This window comes from Strix uralensis, chromosome 2 (assembly GCF_047716275.1).
Source record: "Strix uralensis isolate ZFMK-TIS-50842 chromosome 2, bStrUra1, whole genome shotgun sequence".
In the NCBI taxonomy this organism is placed as follows: Eukaryota; Metazoa; Chordata; class Aves; order Strigiformes; family Strigidae; genus Strix; species Strix uralensis.
This window is the reverse complement of record NC_133973.1, coordinates 66715979-66742050: the sequence shown is the minus strand read 5'-3', so window position 1 is coordinate 66742050 and position 26072 is coordinate 66715979. Positions and strand designations below refer to the sequence as shown.

The 26072-nt window shown below is 39.1% G+C and overlaps 1 protein-coding gene across 1 annotated transcript; it reads right to left on the bottom strand.

The window, feature by feature from the left end:
- Window positions 1-40: 40 nt before the first annotated feature.
- Window positions 41-25369, bottom strand: IL18R1 (interleukin 18 receptor 1). The gene is made up of 13 exons (XM_074859104.1): window positions 25252-25369; window positions 24104-24314; window positions 22426-22554; window positions 21350-21467; window positions 20088-20328; window positions 13357-13534; window positions 11508-11661; window positions 10932-10994; window positions 8502-8658; window positions 8194-8327; window positions 6747-6908; window positions 5004-5162; window positions 41-2952 (listed from the first exon to the last, which is right to left on the bottom strand). The coding sequence occupies exons 4-13, from the start codon at window positions 21396-21398 to the stop codon at window positions 2552-2554; spliced, it is 1698 nt and encodes a 565-aa protein (XP_074715205.1). The 5' UTR covers window positions 21399-21467; window positions 22426-22554; window positions 24104-24314; window positions 25252-25369; the 3' UTR covers window positions 41-2551.
- Between the last annotated feature and the right edge of the window lie 703 nt (window positions 25370-26072).

The window sequence follows — 26072 nt, the reverse complement described above, 5'->3', positions numbered from 1 at the left end:
TACTGCTGACTAACTGCAGCAAAAATGGAAGCCACAGATGTGGAGAGAGGGAAATAAGTTTTATTAAGTACAAAATGAAACAAAAAATGCAATATAAATCACTGAAATTACCCGTTACCTCAAACCAAATATCATGTGGATTCACTTATAAATTGACATATACATGGTCAGGCAAATCAACACAACTAGTCTATAAAAGTCATATTAGCATTCCTCTAGGGACTGGTAACAGAAAGCAGGCATTCCAAAGCCCTGATTAAAGTCAGTAATTCAGGTTATAAGAGCAATAAGAAGAACATCTGGTGTTAATATGAGGATGCGTATCCTTAATTTCCCTTGTCTCCCTTTACCACTCCATGGGCAGTGAGGATCAGCTATAGAGATTAAATGACTGTGTCACAATACCATTCTGTGCAAAAATACTTGCCCTTTTACAGATACTGAGTAGTTCATTGTATTATATTTGAATGTCTGTTTTGCTGTCACTCAAACAACTTTGAAGTTAATGCCATTTAGCTTTCAACCTTCCTTATATACAATCCTCTGTTATTCTGCAAAACCTCAGTGCTGTCAAACTCTGTATGGTCTCACAATCTTAAGGGTACAGCTTCATGAGGTATAGCAGGTATATGCAGTCACATCTCTCCAAGCTGAGGTGAGGGGGTGTTCATGGTAAATTCAATCTCAATTTATAATAGCTAAATTCTCATAGAGAGTAGGGTCAGTCCAGAGCTTTTAACAAACCATGTGCACTATCCATATTCACATGCATAGTATAACACATTTGACACTTTATGTTAGGCAATGCACTGATGAGAGCATATGAAAAATTATGTGTCAGATAAGTACCAGGAAAGTTACTAACTTTTCTGTCAGCTATTTGGCCAAGAAATGGATGTGCCCAGTATGCCTGATGGCATTTCTGAAGTAGGGGCAATCATTAGTCCTGCAGGAGAACTGATCTGTGATTACAAATCACAGGAAACACTGGTACGGAAGAACTGAATCTTGGGAAAGATTTGGAAATGTAAAGACATACATATCTACAAAGCAGAAATACTCTTCAGTAAAAGCTTAAACCAGAGAATGCCTTTTGCCTAAAGTGCAACATTTCAATAGCTCTTTAGTTGCCTGACAGAAGGAAGGAGACCTCTTGGAGCTAATCTGAAGGACACCACAAATGTGTGCCTTATTCTTTTGTTCCTTTTCATCTGTATGTTAACCTGGCAACTGTGTTGTCTCCATTTTGTAAAGTCACATTTAGCCTTCACTTTTACCTGAACATGTCAGAAACTATGCTTGATTACAGAATCATTGACAAACAACAAGGTATTTCATTCTCATGAATCCTGAGACATTGCCATGACACCCAGCACTCCAATTATGTTCTCAAGTGCACTGAGAAGGTAACAGAGCTCCTCAACTACAGCTGCATGAATTAAGTGTCAGTGTCAAAGAGATGTGTCCTCAGAATTAGCATTAGTTGAATGTAAGACAATGATGCTAGTGGGTAGAGTCTTGACGGTCCCCTAGCAAACTGACAGAAGATCTTCCAAAAGCTTCTCCATTGATTTCTCCCCACTGGTACTAGGAGGAAATACGGTTCCATTTTATCCAGGAATTTATGTCAGATTGGTATCTTCTGCCAGGCAGCTAATGATAAGGGAGGATTACCATGGGTTTGAATGGCATTACTAAGTTTGTTTTAAAAAAAAAAATACTAAGTACAAGTGTTCCAAAGGGTTAGGAGTACATGTACATACTAAAGATCTCATTTTCAAGTAAATCCCCTATATCCCTCAGCTGAAGGCAGGTCAGGGTATAATGTAGATATCAGTGTCCATAAACAAAATACTATTATCTCTATCCCATCCCCCTCTTCTCCCTGCCAAAATGAGCATTTACAGTATTCTTAGTGAAACAGGAGGATGGAAAGTCTTTATCATTCCTCCAAATCACTCCCACTTGGCTCATCTAGACCACGTACAACTCAGTAATGAATACTGTTAGCCTGACCATATCTGACCTACTCTTTCTAACCTCTCTTTTCCCTGTTTTCACTTGATTTTTCTGCTTGACATTGCCCAAAGCCTGCATGCCAAGCTAACTACAGCAGGAGCGTTTCGGTCTACTCCCAAGCAGAACCCTTAGGAAATACCAAAATACAAACCCAAGAGCCTTTAAATAATAATACTTTGCAAATATGTTTATATTTATTGAGGGCCTCAAAAAGTATGCAAGTATAACTAATATCATTCTATGTTACCAGAAAATGTGAAATCAAAATGTTTTGCATTGTGCTTCGTGCTACGTGGTAAGTCCTAAGCAGAATGAACTTTCTGCTCCTTGTGCAGATTGCTGAGGAAACTTTCTCTGCGACAGCATTTAGCATTGGGATTAACATCATCCTAGCCACTGTAACAATTTCTACATTCTTCTCAGATCTCAGACTTGGCCTCTTATGAACACTATCTTCCCAAAGTGTGCAGGTTGTGTTTTCTATTAGTTAGCAAAATGCAATTTTCTGCAGCATCTTCTGTCTCCAGAATTGTTATACAACTGCATTAAAATCACAGCCTTCAGTCCATGGTGGACTCCCTTCCGAGCCTAGGTCAAGATTATTATAGTGCCCTTTGGTGTTCATCTTGGTAGGTTTTGCTGGCATCAGGTACCGAAGGTTCTTCCAAAATCTGGAATTCATGGGAAGAGATTTATCCTTTTTCCACTTCACAACCCTCTTTGATGGTAAAAGAGACAATGATTCTGGTAAGAAATTATAGTCACTTATAGGCATATATTCAATTAATATGATCTTAGTTTTTCTTTCAACTAGGGCTTTATGCAGTCCACTCTCAAGTTCATATATAGCTCTGTCAGAAATGTAGTTCTGGCTCAGTATAATAATTAGTCTTCGGCTTTTGTCAATGAATGAATGGATATCATCAACAACTGCTGCAAATTAAAGATAAGTTTGTTATTAAACTAAATTGAAAGGATAGGCACTGAATTGATTTATCCTTTAACAATCACACATATACCAAAAATGTTCCCCTTATAAAGTAACAGCATGTAAGCATCCTGTCCCTGTGAAGAGATTAATATAGAATAATAAAATCATTTAGGTTGGAAAAACCCTTTAAAATCATCAAGTCCAACCGCTAATCTAGCACTGCCAAGTCCACCACTAAACCATGTCCCTAAGCGCCACATCTACATGACTTTTAAATATCTCCAGTGATGGTGACTCAACCACTTCCCTGGGCAGCCTGTTCCAATGCTTGACAACCCTTTCGGCGAAGAAAATATCCAATCTAAACCTCCCCTGACGCAACTTGAGTCCATTTCCTGTTGTTCTATCACTTGTTACTTCAGAGAAGAGACTGACACCCACCTCGCTACAACCTCCTTTCAGGTAGCTGTAGAGAGCAATAAGGTCTCCCGGGCCTCCTTTTCTCCAGGCTAAACACCCCAGTTCCCTCAGCTGCTCCTCACAGGACTTGTGTTCTAGACCCTTCACCAGCTTCGTTGCCCTTCATTGGACACACATTATAGATTAAGAGTTTGTGAAAATGAGCTCAGATGTGGCCAAAGCTTGTTCTCTGGAGCAGACAAAAACCTACAGACGCTCTCCAGCTGTCTGTCAGTAGTCACAGAGATAGAAGGTGACAGCAAAATTTATTCTTCCTCCAAGCAGACATCTCTTGCTCTTTCAAAATAGATACCATTGAAGTGATTCCACAGAAAGTCAACAACAACCTCTCTCCAAATATTCAGTAATCCTCAGGTTACTCCTTCCTTTACCTCACTGAATATCCCAACTTATTGCCAGTAATCCAAGGTTGAGAAGATTAGCATGTGATGACAGAATGAGTTCCAACTGTGTTTTAGATCCACGACTTTTGTCATGACAAGCGATGAATGAATGGTCATACCCTTCAAACACCCATGCACCAAATTGAATACTCATGCACAACTTCCTGTGCTCGCTTCAGCACCATGGGACAAGGTCTACAGAGATCAGAGATCTACAAAACGTGCCTTGTAGGGAAAGGCAAAGCAAACTGCAGGAGTAACCTAAAGAGGAGGTTGACAACGGTATTACAACAGAACAAAGGCTCTTGTAAATAGAAGAAAATACTGTTTTCCATATTCACAATGGATCAGACCAGAGAAAAAGAAATTATCTAAAACTATTGCAAGGAAATAAGCTAAAACTATTGAAAGAATCAGACCAAACACTTCAGAAAGGCTTTTTAATACTTAAGGAGAGAGAATAACCCAAAATAAATGGCTTGGGAGAGCTGTGGCACCTCTCAGGTTAGAAAAATATGTCAGGAATGGATACAAGGAGACAAGAGCCTGCCTTGTGAAGGAGGCTGACTGTCCTTATTGTCCTGTGCTTTTAGCAATGAAATCCTATTCCTCAGCTAGATCTTTGGACTAAATGGAATCCCCCAGTATCTTTTTTTCCAAGCATCTGAAAAAGACCATCTATCCATAGGCCATTTAGAGAAACAAAATTCCATGTTCTCATTTCTATTTTGTTATGGCACCCATTACATTAAAGATATAGCAAACATACAAGTTACCTGAGAATAACTAGCACCAGAGACACCAGCCGCTCTGTGCAGTAAGTATGAATTCATTCATAGGCACCTGCTTTCAGCAAAAGCAGAGCAAGAGCACAAGTACTGTGAAACATCTGATATCTTCTGTGTTCTCACCCTAACTTTCTCCATGCTACCTTTTTCATCTGTTCATTTTGGTTCTGTGTAATTAAAGACATGTGTGTATGTGTGCAGGTGTATATGAATCCATAAATATATCTGTAAAATACGTAAAATGTGTGCATGCTAACTTTGCATGCACATAGTCTAGATTAAATGAAAAATGTAGCATTTCAACGCACAACACATTTGACAGAATTCCTTCTAATTACAGACTTTTACCTTTGTGTGAAAATGATGTGCCTATTTAATGACAAAAATATTCAATACACTTACCTCCTCCAGGGGATACATCCCTCTCAAATATACATAACTTGTACCCAAAGTTTTCTTCTAATACCATGGGTAATATCTTCAAAGCAAATTCTCTCTCTTCTTCAGTAGGAGAAACACAGTCTTTCAGGTATGACACAAATGCATCATATTCTTTTCCATCTGGAAAGAAACCATCAATTGTTGTCTTGTTAGCAACCATTAGAAATACAGTATCTGATCCACCATTCTGGCTTTCAAAGTTATTGTCTCAGTAGCAAAGCATCTAGAAACTCCTACTCTTTCCTTTGATACCTCGAATGGTCTTCAAACAAAAAAAATCCTGAATCAATTTAAATTTCATACAAAAGATTCTGATTGCACTTAGCAAATATTTGAAAATAACATATCCTTTCTACATTAAGGTATTTAAAAAAAAAATCAGATTAATTTGACCAGTTAATGTCGCATCTGTGATGATCAAGAAAATGAAGGGAAGCAAAAAATGTGTCTGCAACCTGATAAAAATGTTATTTAAGTGATATTATAGATTTCCACATTTATTTTACTCTGCAGAATGGGTACTGGCAAAAGAGAATAAACCAATTTATTATTTTAATTTTAAGAGTATACCATGTCTGGTCATGCTTTGGGCAGTAATTTACAAACACAAAATCCAAGACCAATTCAGAGGCCAGGTCTACCACACTGAGCCATATAATTGAACCCTGCCACAAAACAGCTATCTGGATTGATACAGCAGTGCACATAGCTTTGCATCTTAAACTGTACTTCTTTGCTTTCCTTTCCAGATACTTTACTACATGTAGTTCATAAGAGAGAGCACAAACTACAGCCCATGGAACTCTACACATGCAAGAGCTCTAGGAGTAGGAAATCCATTGCCTGGTTTCAGACAATCAGTTCCTCCAGGATGGCCTAAGCCAGGTTCTTGGAGATCCTCCCTGTAAGCCAGTGTACACAGTGATAGTTAACATCAACAGATAAGATAAATAATGCTGGCAGGCATAAATGACATCCACTCATTACTGAGAAATCTCCAACCACTGCAATTTATTCAAGCTATATTCAAGCTGATTTAGACACTAAGAAGAGCTAGGAAAATCAGGTACATATATACAGCAAGTTCTTTCACCATGATTTTCAGAAAAATTATTCCCAGAATTGGGTAACTGTCAGGCTTGCTCCTTAAATGAAGGTCACAGCAATCCTGCTGGGTAAGATACTGGTAGTGTGCTCTCCTGCTCTCCTTAAGTGCATTTAGGGACAAACCTATAAACATTGCAATGGCCTCTACAGTCAAGGAAGCATTTTAACCTTCACCTCACTGAAGGGCATCAGTGACGTGAAAACAAATTTCTGTCAATCTGTCTGTCTGACAACTCCAGAGTGCTCATCCTCTCTACAGATAGATAATTGTAAACTTCTCCACCTTCATCAACTTTTGTGATGAAGAATATGGCAGAACAGAGCGCATCTGAACAGCATCTAACCATGTCCCTTCCACTACCTGCTCCAGAGGCAGCTTCTTCACCGTGTTTATCTGCTATTACTGCCCTAGGTGTATAAGAAACTCACTTTACCACCCGACCATCAAGTTCTCTTACATATTCTTTGCTGTTTCTACTCACAAAACTCCTGGATTTATTTTGTCTCTTCCTCAAAGATGATAGTTTTATAGAACCTACCATAAACTATTTTTTAATCAATACACTTATTTCAATGTCAGCATTAGCCAAGTCATACCTCCAGCAGTGTCGTCTCTTCTGCATATGTTCCTGTAAAAAAGAACTAAGTCAACTCTAAACATCACACAGACAAACACCGCAGCTACAGCAACACATGGAAATAGTACAGCAAGGACCATTCCAGTTGTAAATATGTGCACAGGCAGATCTCGGGTGTTCCCTGTAAAACAGAAACCCAGGAAATTATAGCCTTAACAAGGAGTATTATATGACAAGATTAATGTATTCAGTACTGATGGCATCTTCAAATCCCACTAAAAAATCACTGTGTTGATGTGAATCCTGTCCTGATAATACTTCAAGCATATATGCATGCCGTTTGTCCTGAGATGGAGAACGACAGAACATGAATTACTCTAAAAACTGGAGAAACAATCTTGCACACATTCACACACCCTCCACACACATAAATGAACTGTTTGTGGGATCAAGACTGACACTAGAGATCCTTGTAGATGTACAGCATCCCAAACTGGTGGTCACCCACTTTTATGATGAGCTTTCTTCAGGTTCTTTATTATTGCCTGTTATGCTTTACCTTTCACCCCTCTCTCAGTCCATCCATAACAGTCCTTAATGGCCACTTTAATATCTTTAGCCAAGATCTTTTTTTTTCTTTCTTCTGCCTCTAGTCTCTTTCAGTTTTTTTTTTAACCCTTAAATATAATTTTGTTATCTTTGCCTTTTTAGTTCCAAATACAATTTTTAACCCTTAAATCTTTGTGAAGTATTTATGAAGGCACTGTCAAGTCATGCTCATTGTAGTCTTTATTTCATTTGCTTCATTATATGCATCATCTTTTGACTAGTCTATTTTCACGTACTTCCTTCTAGTAAGGCTTGGAAAGGTCTGAGGGAGATGGAAAACAAGAATGGAATGCCCATTTGCCATGAATCTCCAGATTGTCAGGACTATAAATGTAAAGTACTACTATACGCTAGAAGTCATCTTTCCATAGATAGGAGGACAGAGTCCCTGACAAGAGATAAACTGCTGACCAGAATGTTTCAGGCATTATCCAAACAGCAGACACTGGGCTGCACCAAGCTTTGGGTAGTTAAGCCCCATGTTCCCACCAATCTGATGAGTAGGAGGGCACAGGTAACACTCTGTTGTGGGATCTAACGAAGTGCTGCCCAGGGACCTGTCAGCCAGAGCATAGCTCAGCCTCCCCAGCTGTGTCCACAGCAGCAGCAGTTGAACTATGGAGCCCCCACACAGCTTCTCTAGCAGACATAGCAGCAATCCCTGCTGTCCCTGTCTCAGAGCAGGAGGAACCACCCAGGGGGTTGGTAGGTCCAGCGCTAGATGGGCCAGGGCCTTCATAAACAGACAGACATATTTGGAGAGATGTTCTGAAATCAGTACCCTGTCCTCAGGATTGAGAAGGCTGGCATGATTAATAATTACATCTGAGGAGTATGATTCATAGATTATACCATACCTTTCTTCAGTTTCACTATTTTCATTAGTGTTCTTTCATCAGTTTGCAACATGCAGGTGAAATTATGACGCATGTCCTCATCTGTTACTTTTTTAATCCGTAGTAGCCTTGTGATGTAGAACTTGTTTCCCAACCTGTAACAAAGAATGTTGTTAGCAACACTATACAGAAACCTACAACGAGCTGAGAGACAGATTTTGAGGAAAAGGTTCTAAACCTCAGACTGAGGTTTTACTGAATTTGCAGTTCCACAAAGTGCAGGACATTATCACATACAAATAAAAGTGCAGTATTTTCAGGAAACCTACTGTAATTTTTTGAACTCTTCTTCACAAATTGAAGGTTCATTCTTGGGGATACCTGTACATTTTTCTGGAAACGTTTGATTAATTAACCAGTAGAGGCTGACATCTTCTCTCATATAATAACCCAAGAAACCTGTGCAATTGAGTATCTCTTCTTTACCTAAACAAAGCATAACATGAGAAGATCTAGTCAGAAGTAGCATTCATGTTCACAGTGCAGTAAAAAATCAACTTTCTGGGCAATGTATCCCATGAGCTGTGCTCCTTTCTGGACCTCATAGCCCTGCATGATGTTTCATAGGTGTTCCACCTGCACTGGTGTGGCTTCAGCAACCATGCACAGGGCTCTGTTGCACCCTGTCGCAGACGGATAGTCATCCACTGCTTTCTCTCAGATAAACTGTCACACACAGAAGAATTTAAATAGTCCAGAGAACTTCAGTCTTTATAGAACTAAAGGGACTTGGATTCAATGATCCTTGTGGGTCCCTTCCAACTCGAGATACTCTATGATTCTGTGAACTGGACCGTGTTCTTCAGGCAGAGAACAGGAGAGGACAACCTATCATCAGTGCCCCAATGCCAGGTAAAAGGAAGTAACTGGTAAGGGGAATTACAACCAATTGATTATAATAGATAAACTATACACTATTACTCAATAAAACCAAAACCTGTTGGAGACCCTGCTGAAGTCTCACAGAAGAAATTCTCATCCCAGCACCACACCTGGAAATCAGCATAACTGTGAATATGTGAACAAGTCACTTAGTCAGCTACTTTGTACCATTTCAAAGCACTAATTGGAAGTGACAGGAACCACCCCAAAGAGTCCAGTTAATTATAAGAAAGCAAAACTAAACAGACAAGTGTACACTTGGGAAAATAAAAGCAGAAGGCTGAAGATCTGGAGTGTGAGATTTGATGATTTGCAAGGCATTTTATTTTAAACATATTTTAAACATGGGAAGCTTGACCTGAGGTTAGCTGCAACTTTACACCACGATTTCTAGGCTATGCCAGCATCATTTCCAGGGAACACATCCAGAACACCCTTTATTAAGCCACAAAAGATGCATGCTAGTTCTTGTTCAAGCCATCAGGTACAAATGTTTTCCAGTAAGCAAGGCCTGCCCAGGGATTTTCTAAGGGCATACATTATAAACTGACTTCTCAAGATTTATCAGAGTGGATGTTTCCAGTGGAACTGCTTAAGAACCTTTAAAGCAGGATCCAGCTGAAAATCTGCCCATCTTAGATTTGGACCTTAGAAATCCAAATCACAGTTGCAAAGATTGAAACACAGACTTAAAATTCTAGTATCATCTACCTGCAACTCTATAGCTTTTTCAGTATAGACAACAGCTACTTTTGGGGAAATATTACAGAACACCATCTAAACAATGACAGGTTTGAAAGACCATGGACCTAGCTCACCCAAAATTCCCTTCACTCTCCACCATGTCATATGTTTCATCACGCAGCAGGTAGTTCAATGACCTTATCAAATGATCTTATCAAGGCAGATAAGGGATGGAAGACAGGTGGCTCATAATCATTTGATGCTGAACCCTGCTACCTTTGAAGGGTTGGGACAAGCACAGCAAGGGGGAAGAAATGTGCAGGAAGGGTGTACTGGGAGGCTGGGAGACAAGAGGCATCATAGGATTGGGGTACTACTATTGGAAAAAGGACATAGCAACTGGTATTTGTAGGAAGGAAGGAAAATTAGCTGAGCAAATGAGATACACATATGAGCAACAGAGGAGGTAAATATGAATTTTCAGACTTGGAAAGGAAGGACTAGGTAACCAAATGGAGAAACCCTCAGGCACAGGAGAGAAAAAAGACAGGTAAATTTCTATTTATAGAAAATTAATTACAGCCTCAATCACAAAATCCTGGATCCTGTCCAACACTGTGTGAAGCCTGCAGACCATGTTATCTAACCTACTCCCAGCTAGAAGCACAGTTAAGGTCTTGGCTATTGACAATAAAACCAATTCTTTGTAGCAGTGACAGATCTTCATGCTTGCATTGCCAGGACTGTCAGCCCTCACACCTCTCATTTCCTCTCAGAATAACATCCTCAACTGCATCAGGTTGCTCGTCATCATTGCTGTTCGCTGAACAAACCAGACATCCTTCACACATCACTCCGTGGGGCTTGCTATCTACCAAAGAAAGCCATGGAGAGATGGTTTATTATCACCACGACTTTCTTTCGCTGGTCATAGCAGCAACCTCAGCTTCTGCATCTGTAAAAGGGTACATTTAGTGTACCTGTATATCAATCACGGAATATACTAAGCAAAACATAACCAGATGTGAGGATGGATCAGAACCAGGAGGGTGCACAGACAGTTCTTAATGTGATTAGATTTAACCAGACCATCAACCATAAAGAGATCAGAACCAAAGCATACAATTTCATACCCATTTCTGTTTCAATTTCTTCATCACGTCCAACTATCTCCAAAGTTACAGTCTCTGGTGCATCTAAAATACAAAGAAGCATAGCTATTGAAGTAATGGCTTGCTTACGTTCTACCACAGTAAAAATTACACATTTGCTTCATTTCTAAAACTAATCACATACAGTCCATTTAATTCAAAGAACAATATCTGGACTCTGGTGTTACTGAGTAGTTTAAAACACAGTATGTCCTGTTGAATTTTTCTCACATGCATATATATCCAGTACACAATTTACAATGGTTGGAAAGGCTCTTCCCCTTAACTCTTAGTAAGTTTGTATGACTTCCTTAGAGCAGCTAATTTTGAAAAAAATAAAACTTTAGGGAAAACATGCTAAATAAATTTTCCAGAATTGGTAATACATCATTTAAACTTCTTCATCGGCTTTTTTATTTTTGAAATTATTGTGAAATAGTTCAGATTACCAGATTTGATCACCCTTGTACATATTTATCAAGTGAGAACTGTAATCAAAAATCTCCATAGTAAAGAGAACCAAAAAGCATGCTTCAAAATTTTAGAAAGCTTTCTTACCACCTTCTACTACCAGCTTAATTGTATTTGTGCTGTGATATATCTTTCCTTCATGACTGATTAAAATTTTACAGGTATATATCCCAGAGTGCTGTACTGTTAAGGTTTTAAAATCCAGTTCCCGCTCTGTTTCATTTTCATAGTTCTTACAGTCCTGCATCAATAAAGACAGAAAATTCTATTCTGTAGCAAACATACATTCAAAATCTTAAAGAAGTTAAAAATTAATTTTGAAATGAAGTGTCACCATCACTCTTTCGCTATCTCAATGACATTTATCTGACCCAAAAGAGGTGGGAGCTCAATTTTCTGTCATGGTCATTTAAATGCAAGATTTGAATGTTTAACCCCTTAGAAGTTGACAGCACTGCAATTCCAAGTAAGCATCTGAGTATAAAAATATTGTATCAGGAATTCAAATGCATTCATCTATTTTTTTCCAAATGATGGCTTGGTCCGTAGGGGTCACCTGCTTGTGGCCAAAAGTTGTCTGGACTTATGAGGAGCTATCATGCTAAAGTAAAATGCCTCAACGATAGGGAAACTGACCATCTCAGAGGGTGACAAGAGTTGGACTCACATTTGTTTACCCTCCCTATCCCCCAAAACAAACTCTGATTTGCTGGGGTTTTTTAATTCATAGCACATGCTAAGTGAAATGTCCTGTAAGTGAAATGTCCTGTGACAACGCATCAGTATTTGGTTCTGGTCTGAATTACCTTAGATCAAGAAGGTAAATGATCACTGCTGGAAACTGTCCAGGGAACAGACATTTCCTGGATGCATATGCTTACTACCAGGCTCTTATACAAAAGGCACGTGTGACTATCACTGTTTTATCTCAGCTTAGGGTGTGATAGGAAGGCTTTGAAAATTTTCACCCAATTGAGCACCAAAAGATATTTAGACACAAGGAAGGTTGCTTCACAGCCTCACTGTCTCACACAGTATTAGGCATTAAAATATTAGTCATCGGTATACTCCGTTTAGCTATGAGAGAGGTCAGTCTGGGGTACAGTACTTTTCTGAGGAAAACATATCCACCTATGGCCCTACCCATCAATGGTCCTATCCTCCCAGGCCCCAAAGGACAAGAAAGCAGGGCCATGGCTCATTCTGCCAGGCAGAATCCAGATGCCCATACTTAAGCGGCCAAGATCCCTTCCTGAAACTGATTCAACATGGAGTGAACAGGGTCTGTTACTCCAGCCAGGACACCTGAGAGAAATAGGAGCACTGCTCAAGGCGATGCATAGGAACAGGGTGGCAGAAACCTAATTAGGGTGCTTCATCCAATGGTTGAGCACAACACCCAACAGTTACAGGTGCTTCACAACTATCATCTATGATCTGACAAAAGCTGGTAGAGAGAAGACCGATGATTTGCCTAAAATGAATAGAACTAGATCTGTTACACATTTTGTAAAAAGTGTTCAGAAACAGCAAAATTGAAAAGTTTGCAATTACTTTACAAGCACATGCCAACTGTAAAACAAATACCTTGGCACCTCATTTAGTGTCAGGATAATATCTATATCAGCAAAGTAGCAGCTGGCTAAACCAGCTGTTGGCTAAATCAGCAGATATGTGCATCAGATCTTTTACCATTCCAAACTACCAGTTTATTAATAATTTCTGATTACAGGTATATTTTTCTAACAAATCTGAGAGCAGAAAAAAACTTTCTTTTGTATATCCGTCTAAAGGTTTTTTCCCTAATAACTTGAGAAATTAAAGCTTTACGAGCTTTGTAGATGTTTCTAAAAAATTGTTTGTAATTAATTTTTCCTGTAATCAAATGTTTCGTTTCTATAGCAAATGATCTGAGTGATACTGTTTCAGTAATTACCTTGTACCATGTTATGCTGTCATTTTCATTGACAGACAAATCATTGCATTTCAGTGAATGACCAGTTCCAGCATTTTTAATTTCTGTAGTTAAATGATTTTTGTTGAAACAGCTGCTTTTATTTCTTTCAAGTACATTCAAGGTCCACTTCTGAACTGTGAAATTTTCTTTTCCATTGCTATGAAAAAAAAAAAATAGCAAAATCAGTTTTAGGAGCTTTTTAAAGGAATGTAGCTTGGTGAGTTACACAACAAAATACAAATAATTTCTCTAATACATCTGGTAGGTAAAAAGTACATTTACAGTGAACTAATTCTTGATATTCCCCTTTTCCACCCCCAAATATATGCTATTTCCCATTAAAAAAAAAAAAAAAAAAAAAGAGGTTATCTCAACTAAATCATCTATCACAAAACATTTCACAATACAATTGTATTTATGAAATATGACAATATATGCTATCGTGACCACAAGGATGCAACAATCTGCGGCATCATGTATAGTTACATGTTTGCATAAAAGAGTTTTAGGACCTTGAATCAGCTAGTGATTTTGCAGGTTTAAACTCCTGTGCATTGCTAAGGTTTAAAGCAGTAACTGAAGAATATATTTGTAAAATATGTCAAAAATAAGGTAGGCAACTTTGCTATTGTTCACAAAGCAACATTATTCACTGTTTGATACTGCGCAGATAGTCACTGCTATTTTGGAAATATACAGAATAATATAGACATAATAATACAGAATCACTTATGGATTCAAGCATGTCTGCAAACAAAGCCTTTTGGAAAGGATTAATCTCTTTGTCTTTCATTCTGCACTGATCAGAGGTCCACAGTAGCTGGCCAGCCCAGACTGACTGGAAGAGCCAGGAACTACCACTTCTAAAGCACAGTCATCACATCCCATGCAGTATCTATAAAAGAACAGGTGAATATGCTCTAAAAATGCTTCTTTTGAATATCTAGGAGCTGACCATTGTCATTCAGATATCTACTATGTTCTATGCACATATTTCTCTAAAGAATCAGGTTATAGCTGTGAGTTATTTCATTGCCGGATATGTCCAAATACATGACTACCACAGGAAAAGAAGCTGGAGGGCTTTAGCCTTAAGCTTGGCAAAGTTGGCCTAACTTTGGCAAAGTTAGGGCTTAAGAGGAAGTTGTATGCTGCTGTAAATTAATAGGTGAGATTTTGCAATTAGTGCACAAACCTCTCATTTTTTACTGAACAAGTAAGGTCTGACAAAGTAAAAGCAGCAATTATAGAGCACTTCCCTCCAGTGTCAGTCACATCTTCAAAAATATCTTTCTGTTTCCAAGAAAAGAAAAAGGAATCATTCCCAGGAGAACTGAAACTAGTCAAGAATCATCTTGATGAGAAGGGCTAAGGGGACAAAGCAGTTGAAATGGAGAAGCAAGCCTGACAAGTGTATCAGCTTAAATACCATTCTTGACTGACATGCCTTTTACTGTTACAAGATTCAGAAGAACTATTAGGACATCATTTACATGATGAATTTAGACCAAGTTTTGGTTTGTTGTTTTTTTTTCCCCTTTTTAAGCTCCCCAAACAGATATATTTATGTGTTTTGCTTACCCTCTTTGCATTTTAGCCTTTTTTCAGTCTACACAGGTTCTCCTTGTTCTCCTTACTCACTTGAGATAGTAATTACTCATAATTGCAGTTTACTATCTAAATCAAAACATAGTGGTTTGGTTTCTCAATCAGTTAACTATGGTGTCATAAACAGGAAAAAACTTACCAAAACTCCATCAGAGGTGTACTCTCATGGTATTCACACTGGGTGGAGTCCTCCTATTCTTCAACATCACATTTACACATTTAAATCAGAGCTACTGATCACAGTCAGCAGTGGGACCACAGGCAAGAGTCACCGTTTTAGAGTGCAATTTACATGACCTATTTTATCTGTTTGGTTTAGGACAAGATAATCTATGCCCCAGAGAGGCCTCTCTCTCTCCCTGACAGTAAAGGTACCCAAGATAAGTTTAGGTGTAGACATAAACATTAGTTCCAATTAATTCCACCAAGTTTGTGTGTTTCTTTAGGCATCACACTAGTATCTGAATACTGCTGGAGAGACAGTTACGGATCTAACCATAAAACACATATGAATTTACTATCTAGATTCAGCAGATGGAAGAAAAGGATCAGTAAATGAAAAAAAACATGTTCTCCTCAGCACTGTCACTTTACAAAGGTCTTCTTCTGTGATCATATTTGGTGAAATCACTTCAACAAATATGAGGATTTCACCTGAAGTAGATCAAGATACTCTACCTGATGAGCCAAAATCTGACAAGGACCAGCTCCCTGGAAGGTGATAAAATCATACCTATGCAAATTAAGATGAATTTGGCTTACATAATTTCTAGTTGGCTGCCATATACATGATTTTCAACAAAAAAATAAATTAAGTTGTATTGTTTAAACTGCTAGTGTCTGAGCTGTTATATTTCTATCCTGGTTTTCACTTGCTGAGATTCCTTAGTGATAATTTGTGGGGAACAAAACCATTTTTGGCTTAACAGCCTTTCAACTCCCCCCACCAAACCCACCAAGATAGAATAACAAAAACTAGATTGACTCAGGAGAGGATACAAGGAAGTGAAAGCCCTTAGAGAATATAAACCAACTGGATACATAGCCAACTCTAAGTTATCCCTTAGCTATTTCACCGCAACAAGCCAGTGTGTCCTGGTTTCAGCTGGGATAGAGTTAATTTTGTTCCTAGTAGCTGGTATAGTGTTATGATTTGGATTTAGTTTGAGAATAAAGTTGATAACACACTGATGTTTTTAGTTGCTAAGTAGTGCTTATCCTAAATAAAGGATTTTTCAGCTTCTCACGCCCTACCAGCAAGAAAACTGGAGGGGCACAGCCAGGACAGCTGACACCAACTGGCCAAAGGAATTTTCCATACTATATGACATGATGCCCAGTATATAAACTGGGGGGAGTTGGCCGGGAGTGGGGATCACTGCTCAGGAACTGGCTGAGCATCGGTCAGGGGGTGGTGAGCAATTGCACTGTCCATCACCTGTCTTTCTTGGGTTTTATTTCTCTCTCTTTTTGCTATCTTCCTTTTATTTTTATAATTATTATAACTATTATTTTATTTTATTTTATTTTATTTCAATTATTAAACTGTTCTTATCTTGACCCATGAGTTTTACCTTTTTTTTCTTTCCGATTTTCCTCACCATCCAACCAGGGGTGGGAAGGGGGGTGGGGGGGAGGGGAAAGGAGTGAGCAAGCGGCTGCATGGTACTTAGTTGCCAGTTGGGGTTAAACCACAACACAGTGTTATCTCAATAGTTCAATCTGCTGCAAGAAACTGTCACTCTGCCTTCCAAACTATAATATTAACTCTAAATGTGTGTGTTCCCACTGCTTTCAACTGTTCTAAACACATTGAAAAAAGTGAGTAGTATTAGGATCTTAAAATGTACCATGTGTTTATCATGGATCTCTGTACTTTCGTTTTTTTCAGGAACCTGTAAATTCCTTCAGTTTCAAGGTCACCAACACAGAGCAACCAGATAACCTGCTTTTTTGTATTCTGTTTTTTTTCTTTGATAACCACAGGATATAGGCTATGAAAAAACACACAGATTAGAAATCCTGCCAAAGATGTGTGACAGTTTTTCTGCTTACCACTCCCTCTACAAGTGTATATGAAATCCTTTATTTTCAAGAAATGTTGCCGAAGATGGACACACTCAGGCTTACAGGTGACATCTATTAATTCCTGAATTTATATCCTAAGTCTCCTATACTAACAAACACACGGGAACACATCAACACACACACATACTTTAGCTATCTACGTTATGTCTCAGCAGGACACTTCTTTAACTGGAAAACTTCTTCTTTAAGTCAAAAATAAATGGATAATACACCATAAATACATTGTCACATCATTTTCACCTTTCACTTCTTGTCTATTGTCAGCTGTAACATATCACAAAAAAATGCCTGAATTTAATTAGTTTGCAAAATCTGTCAACATGTGTTGTCTTACTTTTCTCAGAAATCTGCAGTACATTTAATTGTCACTTTGTTCACTAAAACTGCCTAAGCAGTTATAAGCACTCTAAAAATCATTTCCCATATAGCTTACAAATATCCATCTCTAAATCAAATAGTTGAAAATAAAAAAGATAAATAAAAATATATTTAGAATGTCTGCCTTCAAAACCAAAACTTTAACCTACTATAAATGCTCTGAAATTAAATTAATTCCATTCTATTTGCAATTCCTGCTAAATCTTAAACCAATTCAGTAGTCCACAATAGCCCACCATTTTCCCTATCAATAGAGGCTACTAAGTCCTCTGTCTCTGCAGAAAACCATTTCTGCAAAAAATCTGTATTTGCTGAAGTGTAACTGCTTTAATATGCTTGCTAACAGTGAGAACCATCATATAAACTAAACCCAAGATCATGTTAAAATCCTATGAAAAAAATCCCCTTATGCTTATTGTTCCAGTGGTAAGACCTGTGAAGAGTTCTGCATGGGGATTGCAAGATTCTGGCATGTGCCTTGATTCTGATCCTAACAGAAAAAATGAGTAGCTGTATGGGCCTAACAGAAAGAAATTTTGAAAAAAAAAAAGAAAAAAAAAAAGTTTTTTAGTTTTTTCAGAGTGGTCAAATATACTTTTAATTAAGAAACTTTTTTCCCAAATAAAATGTTTTCTTTCAAAACTGAGTTTTAAAATGTAGTAGCATAATATAGTCCTAGAAAATTAAACAAAAAAGCAGAAAATCAAATCTCTTAATTCCAAATGAATGCTTTGATGTAATCAAAACCTTTCTTCCTAGTTTCTTGCTTAAGCAAATCAGCAAGTGAAGATGTTTCACAGAGGACTCAGACTTTTTTGTGTTTTCCAACACATATATATTAACAAACTTCATCCTAATAGTTTTACTTAAGGTCATCTTCTTCTATACCTCAGTTTTGAAATTTACATTTTTTTCATATTCGTTTTACAGAGTTCTTGTAATTTACTGTGGATTCACTGTCATTACTCCAAGTCCTTAAAATAATCACAAAACCATGGGGATCGTGAATTAAGGCTGGGGTTATCACAGCTTTCCTCTCTTTTGTCCTTTATTTTAGGGTCCTTATGACAACCTCCCTCAGTAGCCTGGCAATTCAGATATGCTCTCTGCCTATCCTTCCCCATGCCAAAGAAAGTCAGAGCATGCATTTCATACCACTGGTTAGATGCTGGCAGTAGAGTGAGTTGTTAGATTTAATAACTTTTTAGCACCATATTTAGTGAAATGACTGTATAGATGACTGATCAAGGCCATCAACAAAGCCAAAACTTAAAGACAAATTCAGACTTGATATGAAAAGTACAGGTCCATGACAACAGGCAAGCCTATGTCAGGTATTATCTAATGTTAACCCCTACACACCAAAACCGAGCAGCTGGCTTCACTTGTGCTACTTCAGACAAACATCTGTACTCAATAATACACCACCTCTGCATGACCTTGCACAGCAAAGTAACTAAACTACCATACTCATCACCCCTAAAGACAATTCTCTTAAGACTGGGTTCAACATACATGAGTAAAATTTGTCTCAATCTTTACCTACTATTTGGATAAGGAATACCCTGCAATTAAAAAGAAATCACATAAACCCAAAACAAATATTCTACCAGTTGACTTTTCATTTGTAATATTTAGCATTTAGATACTGTGACTCAGTACTTTTTAAAATAATAGCAGTAAGATGATAACAATAATGTTAAATGGAAAAATAAAACATGAAGTTTTCAGCTTTCAAGTTATCTTGGAAGTTAACAATTGAAGTCTAGCTTAAAACTGTAAACTATCGAACCTGTCTGCAATGTTACTGAAAAAATGTGGAGAGCATTTTTCAGTATCTGCAGTCTCATAACCTTTACAAACCAGGCAAGAACCTTAAAAATATTACCTGGAGAACATCACAAATCATCACATATAAAATAATCTGCTTAAAATTAATTATTGCTTCAATTGTAAATGCTGAATTACACTTTTGGTACAAGTTAGTCATGAGAACTCCATGCAGCAAACCTTTGATTTAGTCCTTCAGTTTTTCATGGTGGCCTAACAAAGATTACCACCAAATAATTGAGGCCCACACTTATTTCTCCTTTTGACTCAGAAAGTTCTACAGCCTAAGAAATCAAATCCAATTATTTCATTTGTTCTTTGAATGGCTCCAAGCATGCAAAGGTTTGCACAGAAACCAGAGTTCAGCCATGCCACTCTTTGTTACTTTACTATACAATTAGACACTTGGCAGGCCTCATAGCGTGAGATCCACTCAACATAGTAAGGAAGAACAAGTCTGGTGGAGAAGACAAGCAAATGTTTCCTTTTACTTGGCAATGGACAGAAGGGTTGCCTATCACTCATTTTTGCTTATGTAATTAAACACAAACCAGCAGAAATGCTACCTGCCTTATCAAAAGGTTTACAGAACCTTTAAAAGGCTGCAACTGCCTATAGCTATTTGTAAATATTACAAGTCTGCCTGGACGGTTATTGTGAAACAAGGTGGAAAATGACACCACAGTTAATGTAGTTCCCTGCACCTTCTTTGTACAGATGCCACTAGCAATACAAAGACAAAGAAATTAGCTTCTTCATAGACAAGTGCAAAGGCAAGATGTTCACCCACCGGCTTGTGTACCCACCTGTGAGTGACAGAGTAATTCCCAGAGTCACTGAGCTCAGCTGGCCAAAACTCCAGAAAATTCATTTGAGAGACAATTCTCTGTGTTTCCTTTATCAGTTGCTGCTTGCCAGCACTTTCCTTGTACCAGTTTATTGTGTATGCTTCTTCCTGAAAATGTTCTTGCATTGACTCAAGATAACAAAGGAAAAAATATTCCCCTTCTAACACGTCAATGGAGGCGCGAAGAGGACACAGCTTCTCTTCAGAGAAAGAGGAAAAGAGATACATTAGTAAGCTTCTTTCAGAAAATTAGCCTGACTTTAAAGTGATTTGCTGTGCTGCTGGTCTTTTATAAAGCAACTTTCTCTCAGCAGAGTGGTTTGGAAGTATTTATTTATTCCAGCAATAGTTACTGGAAAACTCAGTTTTCCAAGTCTTTATTCTACCTCACCCAAGCAAAACCAGAAGGAAAAGGAGGGTTAAAAAAAAAGGAACTTTCCCTAAGATCCTTTCATGTGGGTCCAACAGTGTCAGAATCAAATGGGTACAAATAGCAGAATCTGGCCTCACTCTACATTACAGCAGCTGCCACAAATGAAACGGGAAAGGAGAAATTCTTCACATACGGTTTGACTTGACAAATATGGCTAATCCTCAGAACCGGCCAACTGCCATAAAAGCAGGGATCCTATGAATTAACATTTGCATTTTCTTAATCTTCTTATTTAAAACTAAATCATTATGTAGCTAGATTTCTTAAAAACTTCAGATATCTTTAGGAAAGTTGCCTTGGAATGAGACTATGTGTGTAAAATTTAGTCTCAAAGTCTGCTTTTCCAATCAAATTTCTCAAATTTACCTTTGCATACAGAAGTCATAAAAAATACAGAAAAGGGACCATGGTCTAGCATTAACAGTCACGAATAAAATAAGCCTTCGGTATCTATTTCTCCCGAAATTACCATTGTTTAGCAACTATTGCGACCATACTTCTGAATGGCACAAAAAGAAGCAGACTCATTCTCTTTCTTGCTGTGGTTCTTCATACAGCCATGCTCTCATACAACATCATCAGATGTCTCCTGGTTCTGCACTTTTTATTTCATAATTTTGGTATTTTGGACCAGTCTGGAGCTGGGCTGAAATTGCCAAAATCTTTAAGATTTTGATCTTAGCTGCAAAATACAAAACGTGCCCCACTCCAAGCAACTGTCAAGAAGATGCCACATGTTCAACAAATATTTTGAAGGTTCTACTATTGAAATGAAGATTTATACTTACCAGTGGCAGATTCAATGATAAACATTAGAAAAAAAATCATCAGAGTCATTTTCTTCAGTTACTTCTCACTTCTTCTCCAGAAAAATGAAACTGAATTGTTCTTGCTTGTTCTGAAAGCCTAAGAAAAATAGATTCACGATTCATCACAAGCGCAGTGAAACAGATTCATTTGAGCATGTAACTATTGCCTGGTACTGAAGAGGGCTTTCCAAATGGAAAGTTGCACATTTTTATCATAACAGCTGTTTTCATACATCAAGTAATGTATCTAGATTTTTCTTGGCAAGTTTATTTTAAATTCAGAAAGCACTACAAGGTTTTCTTCCTCCATTTTCTTGTTCACTTGATGTATTTCACATTTCTGATTAAACTGACAATCTTACAGAAACACTCAAACTTAGATCCCAAGTCAGCAGACAACTACCACAGGGTAGGACAGTGCTTTTTTTCTCCACAAAGAGTATAAACTTTGTAAGACTGGACCTTGTAGAAACAGCTAGTAGAAACTTCCCCTGCCTTCAATGAGAACAGCACAATGTTGATAGATTGGACATCTCGATTAATTTTGAGCCTGTTGGAAAACAATCAGATCTACAATTTTGCCTTACAATTTTGTCTATGGAACCAGCAAGCACCAGCTGAGAATGCTAACGTTTCCACTGAGGGGGAGGAGATGAAGAAGTTCATATTCAATTGCTTCATATGTGGTCAACTGCGCTTTCAAAGGCAAACACCACTAAACAATACCAGTGCCCTGTATCTTCTCTGAGATTCCTTAGGACAGTGGATTAACTGACAACCAAAGGCAGAGACAGTCCTAAGACTGTGCTTCAGTTTTGCTTAAAAAACAGACAGATTAGGTGCATAATAAGCTCAGTTCAAGCTCTGCAGCCACGACAGACAACCTTGCTTAGTCACTGACCCAAACATGCATGGACAAATGAGACACACACACACACACACACACACACAGAGGATATATTTTATTGAGCACTGAAAAAAGAAATCTCGTTAGCATTCCACTTCTTTGGTTTTATTCCCTAAACCTGTTGCAATTTGAGAAAGCACATACTTACCGTGATATAAAGCGGCCAGAGACAGACTACTGCATTTCCAGCAATATTCCAGAATGACATCAAACTCTGGAGCTGCTCTCTTATCGTTCTGCCCAGTTCTTTACAAGTATGCCATCATCCCATAGATCACTGTAAGGAGATGAAAGAAGTGTTTCACATCCCTTTTTTCAAACTGACTGGTAGGCAAATCCACATTTAGAAAGCAGCTAGAAGAAGCTGGATGCTGAGTACTGCAACAAGCAACTTGGAAGGGTCATAGAGTAAACTCATCAGACCTGGTTTCATTTCCCTTCTACACATTCAGTTTCAAACCGCTACACTTTACAAGAAAAGAAGGGCCTCTCTATTTTCATTTCTTGAATTTACTTTTCATTTTTCACCCTATCACATCCAGAAGAAATACAGCTGTTACAGACCATGAAACTATGATCCACTACATAAAGATAAAAACACTTATCACCAGATTTTTAATTCTAAATCCCATTGTTTGTTGGCACATCACATCAGCACACAGTGGAAGTTTTGTTGAATGCAGAGCAGAGACCTTCACTCTTTCAACAGGGATTAAAGAACACAGTATAATGCAAGCTACTTAGTAATAAACAGGTTTGAGATTACTGGCTACTATTAACAAGCAAAACACAGGTCCTTAATCTCACATTGCTGTTGAACCTGATCATTTTGTCTGAAATTGTTCTGCTCTAGGCTAACAGTATTTACATTTGAGCCATATGGTTTGCATGGTTTGAAAGTTTTCTCTTTGATGAAATGGTAGGAGGGGGAAAGAGAGGGGAAAAGATAGATAAATGCTTTTGGTGAAAGTCAGCTAATATAAAAACATTCTTCAAGGAACAGAATAAGGTTTTTAATTTTCAGAGAGAAATTGAGAGTTATTTTAAAGTAAAGCCAAAGATTCTCTGCCTAATAAATGAGTACAGAAATACTCAATGGGCAAAATGCTAAGGCAATAGCGAGGAATGACCATTTCACTGAAAAAGTATAAAAACAAACAGTTGCCTGTAAGGCCCAAAGCAGTAATAGCTTTAAGCATGTTTTTCAAATTTCATACATGCTTAAAGCCACTGATGGAATTTTAATAATAAAAAATGGTTTTTAAAAATCATTGTGCCATTGTGAAGCCAACAAAATCTTTAAACAAACTGAAGGTTTAAGTTCTGTAAAGTGCATTAAGGATACCTCATGAACTAGCCAATTGTGTGTATTTAAGCATTATTATAATTATTCTTAATTTTCCTTGAATCACCAGAAGATTTTGCAACGGAAGGGGACTGATACATCAAAGTGATCCTCAATTTTGGTCAAGTAACTCATTTTGATCAACACTTTTGGAAACCTGAATTTAGTCCTAAAGTGTTGTGACTTCCTTGTTTTAAAACCAACAGATTCTTCTGAATGTCAGACTGTTTGAACAAACATTTTGGCGTCAAGGTAGGAAAGCACTATCTTACCTCTTTAAAAATGGCATCTTGTGGAATTTAAGTTTTTTTCAAATATTACCATAAGTGCCATAATTTGCCTAGGATTCATGAAGAAAACAAAAGGATCTAGCAAACAGTTGCCTTAACTGCACTAGGTCCAAGCACCGTTCTGCCAGGACTGCAAGTTATTGGTGAAAATTAAAATCCAACTTCATTTCAAATAACGTAAGTTTACTTACTGTGCAAGTCTTGCCAGGCAGAAAGCAGACACAGAGGTAGTCAGTCTTTCAAGCCCCAGAAAGTTACAATTTGTACTTATAACTCTTCTGAACCTCTTTCATAACAGAAACAAGAGATTAACCTCTCTCAGTGAGTCAATACAGAGACAGCTCAATCTGAAAAACCTCCTGAAAAAGGAAGAGTGGAATTTCTCACTTTAAGAACTGTTGACTGCAAGGAGGAAACCGGAAAAGGTAGATGTGAGAAATTCGTTTTTACTAGCATTAATGGAAAGGTAATAGCAAATTACAAATATTAACTTTCCTAAATGAGGCATTTGAGGGCTGATACACAAAGGTTTTAGCATCATCTTTTGCTGCTACCATCTACAACAGCACTTCAAGAGCCCGTCTTGCCCCAAAGCCACCTCGGTGTGAGAAAAAGAGCCGGGGGCAGCCCCGGGGAGGGCGACTTTGCCGTGCCAGTGAGGGGCGGCGTGTTGGAATAAACCCTTATCAGAGCTAAATTATTTATGACATCTCTGTAATAAGGAAAAAGTCTATCATAGACCCAGGAGAGAGGGGGGCGCAGGGAAGGTTGGGGGCACAGGCAGGGTTGGGGACAGGCAGGGTTGAGAGACAGCGCTGGGGACAGGCAGGGTTGGGGGACAGGCAGGATTGAGGGACAGGCAGGATTGAGGGACAGGCAGGGTGCCCCGGAGACGGAGCCGCGTCCCCCGGCGCCGCGCACGGCCCCGGGCAGCCACAGCCGCCCCCCAACCCGCTGCCGGAGCGCGGCCGGAGGGACGGGGATGGCGGGGCGACGCGAGGGACCCCCCAAATACCCCCGCAGAGATGCCCTGGTCAGAGGCAGGCGCTCGGCTCCTCCGAGGGAGGGAGGCAGAAGCTGCCCGCGGCCCGCCCTCGCCTCCCCGGCCCGCCAGCCCTCCCCTGCCCGCCCCGCTGCCCCGGGCCCTGCCCCCGCGGCGCTCGGCGGAAGGTCCGCGCTGGCCCGTCCTGCGCCGGGCGGCGGGGCCCGGCGGGGCCCGGCGGCGCCGCTTCCCGGTTTCGCGGGAAAGAAGCGCTGCCCGGAGCCGAGCGGTGCCGCGGCCGGGGCCGGGGCCGGGCAGCAGCGCGGAGACGGCCGCTCGAAGCATTCCGAGGCTTACCAAGGGTGCTGGGCTGTCACCCGGTGGTGGGTGAAACCCAGAGGTGCCCCCCCCACACCCACACCCCGCGAGCAAAGGGGGTGAAGGTCAACTTTTTGAGGAGACGGGGGGGTCTTCCCTCTCACAACCTTCCGGGGGGGAAAAAAGCGTAAGGAGGTGATGTCTTCGGTTATCGGTGGTCGAAACGCCTCTTCCTCCGCTTTTCTGCTGAATGCCCATTGCAGGACTCTTTTCCAAGAAGTGCGATGGAAGTAGGATGGAGGTTTGGGAACGTGTATATTGAGCTGAATATAGCAACCTCTATCTCTGCTACAGCTTCCTCTGCCCCTCGCGTCATTTTGAGAATGAAGATGTGCAAAGAGATAAACTGTATCCTGAAAGGCTGATACTCTGCAAAGACCTCAAAATAAAAATCAATAAATAAATAAATAAATACCCCTAAAGCGTTACAAAATACGGTCTGCAGGAAAAGACACAAGGCAAAACACGTGACCCTACAATACTTAGATCAGAAATGTCCCGATTTCAGTGCTATTTTTTCTGTGAGAGCATTCCCTTTGGGGAGAGAGTAATGCAAGCTTTCGAGACATGAAACATTTTATAGCTCCATTACTGCAAAGGGAGTGTATGGATTCGCTTCTAAATAAGCCCTCATGGCAGTAGCTGAGCCTGCTTTTTAGCTAAATGTTGATATATTGGAACTGTAGTTTCATCAGGGATTTCTGACAGCTGTATTTCCCGTTTAAGTACTGTTCCTGAGAATGCTTGCCACTGTTTATTTCACGTGAATGGTTTATTCGATATGTACTTTGCAATGATTC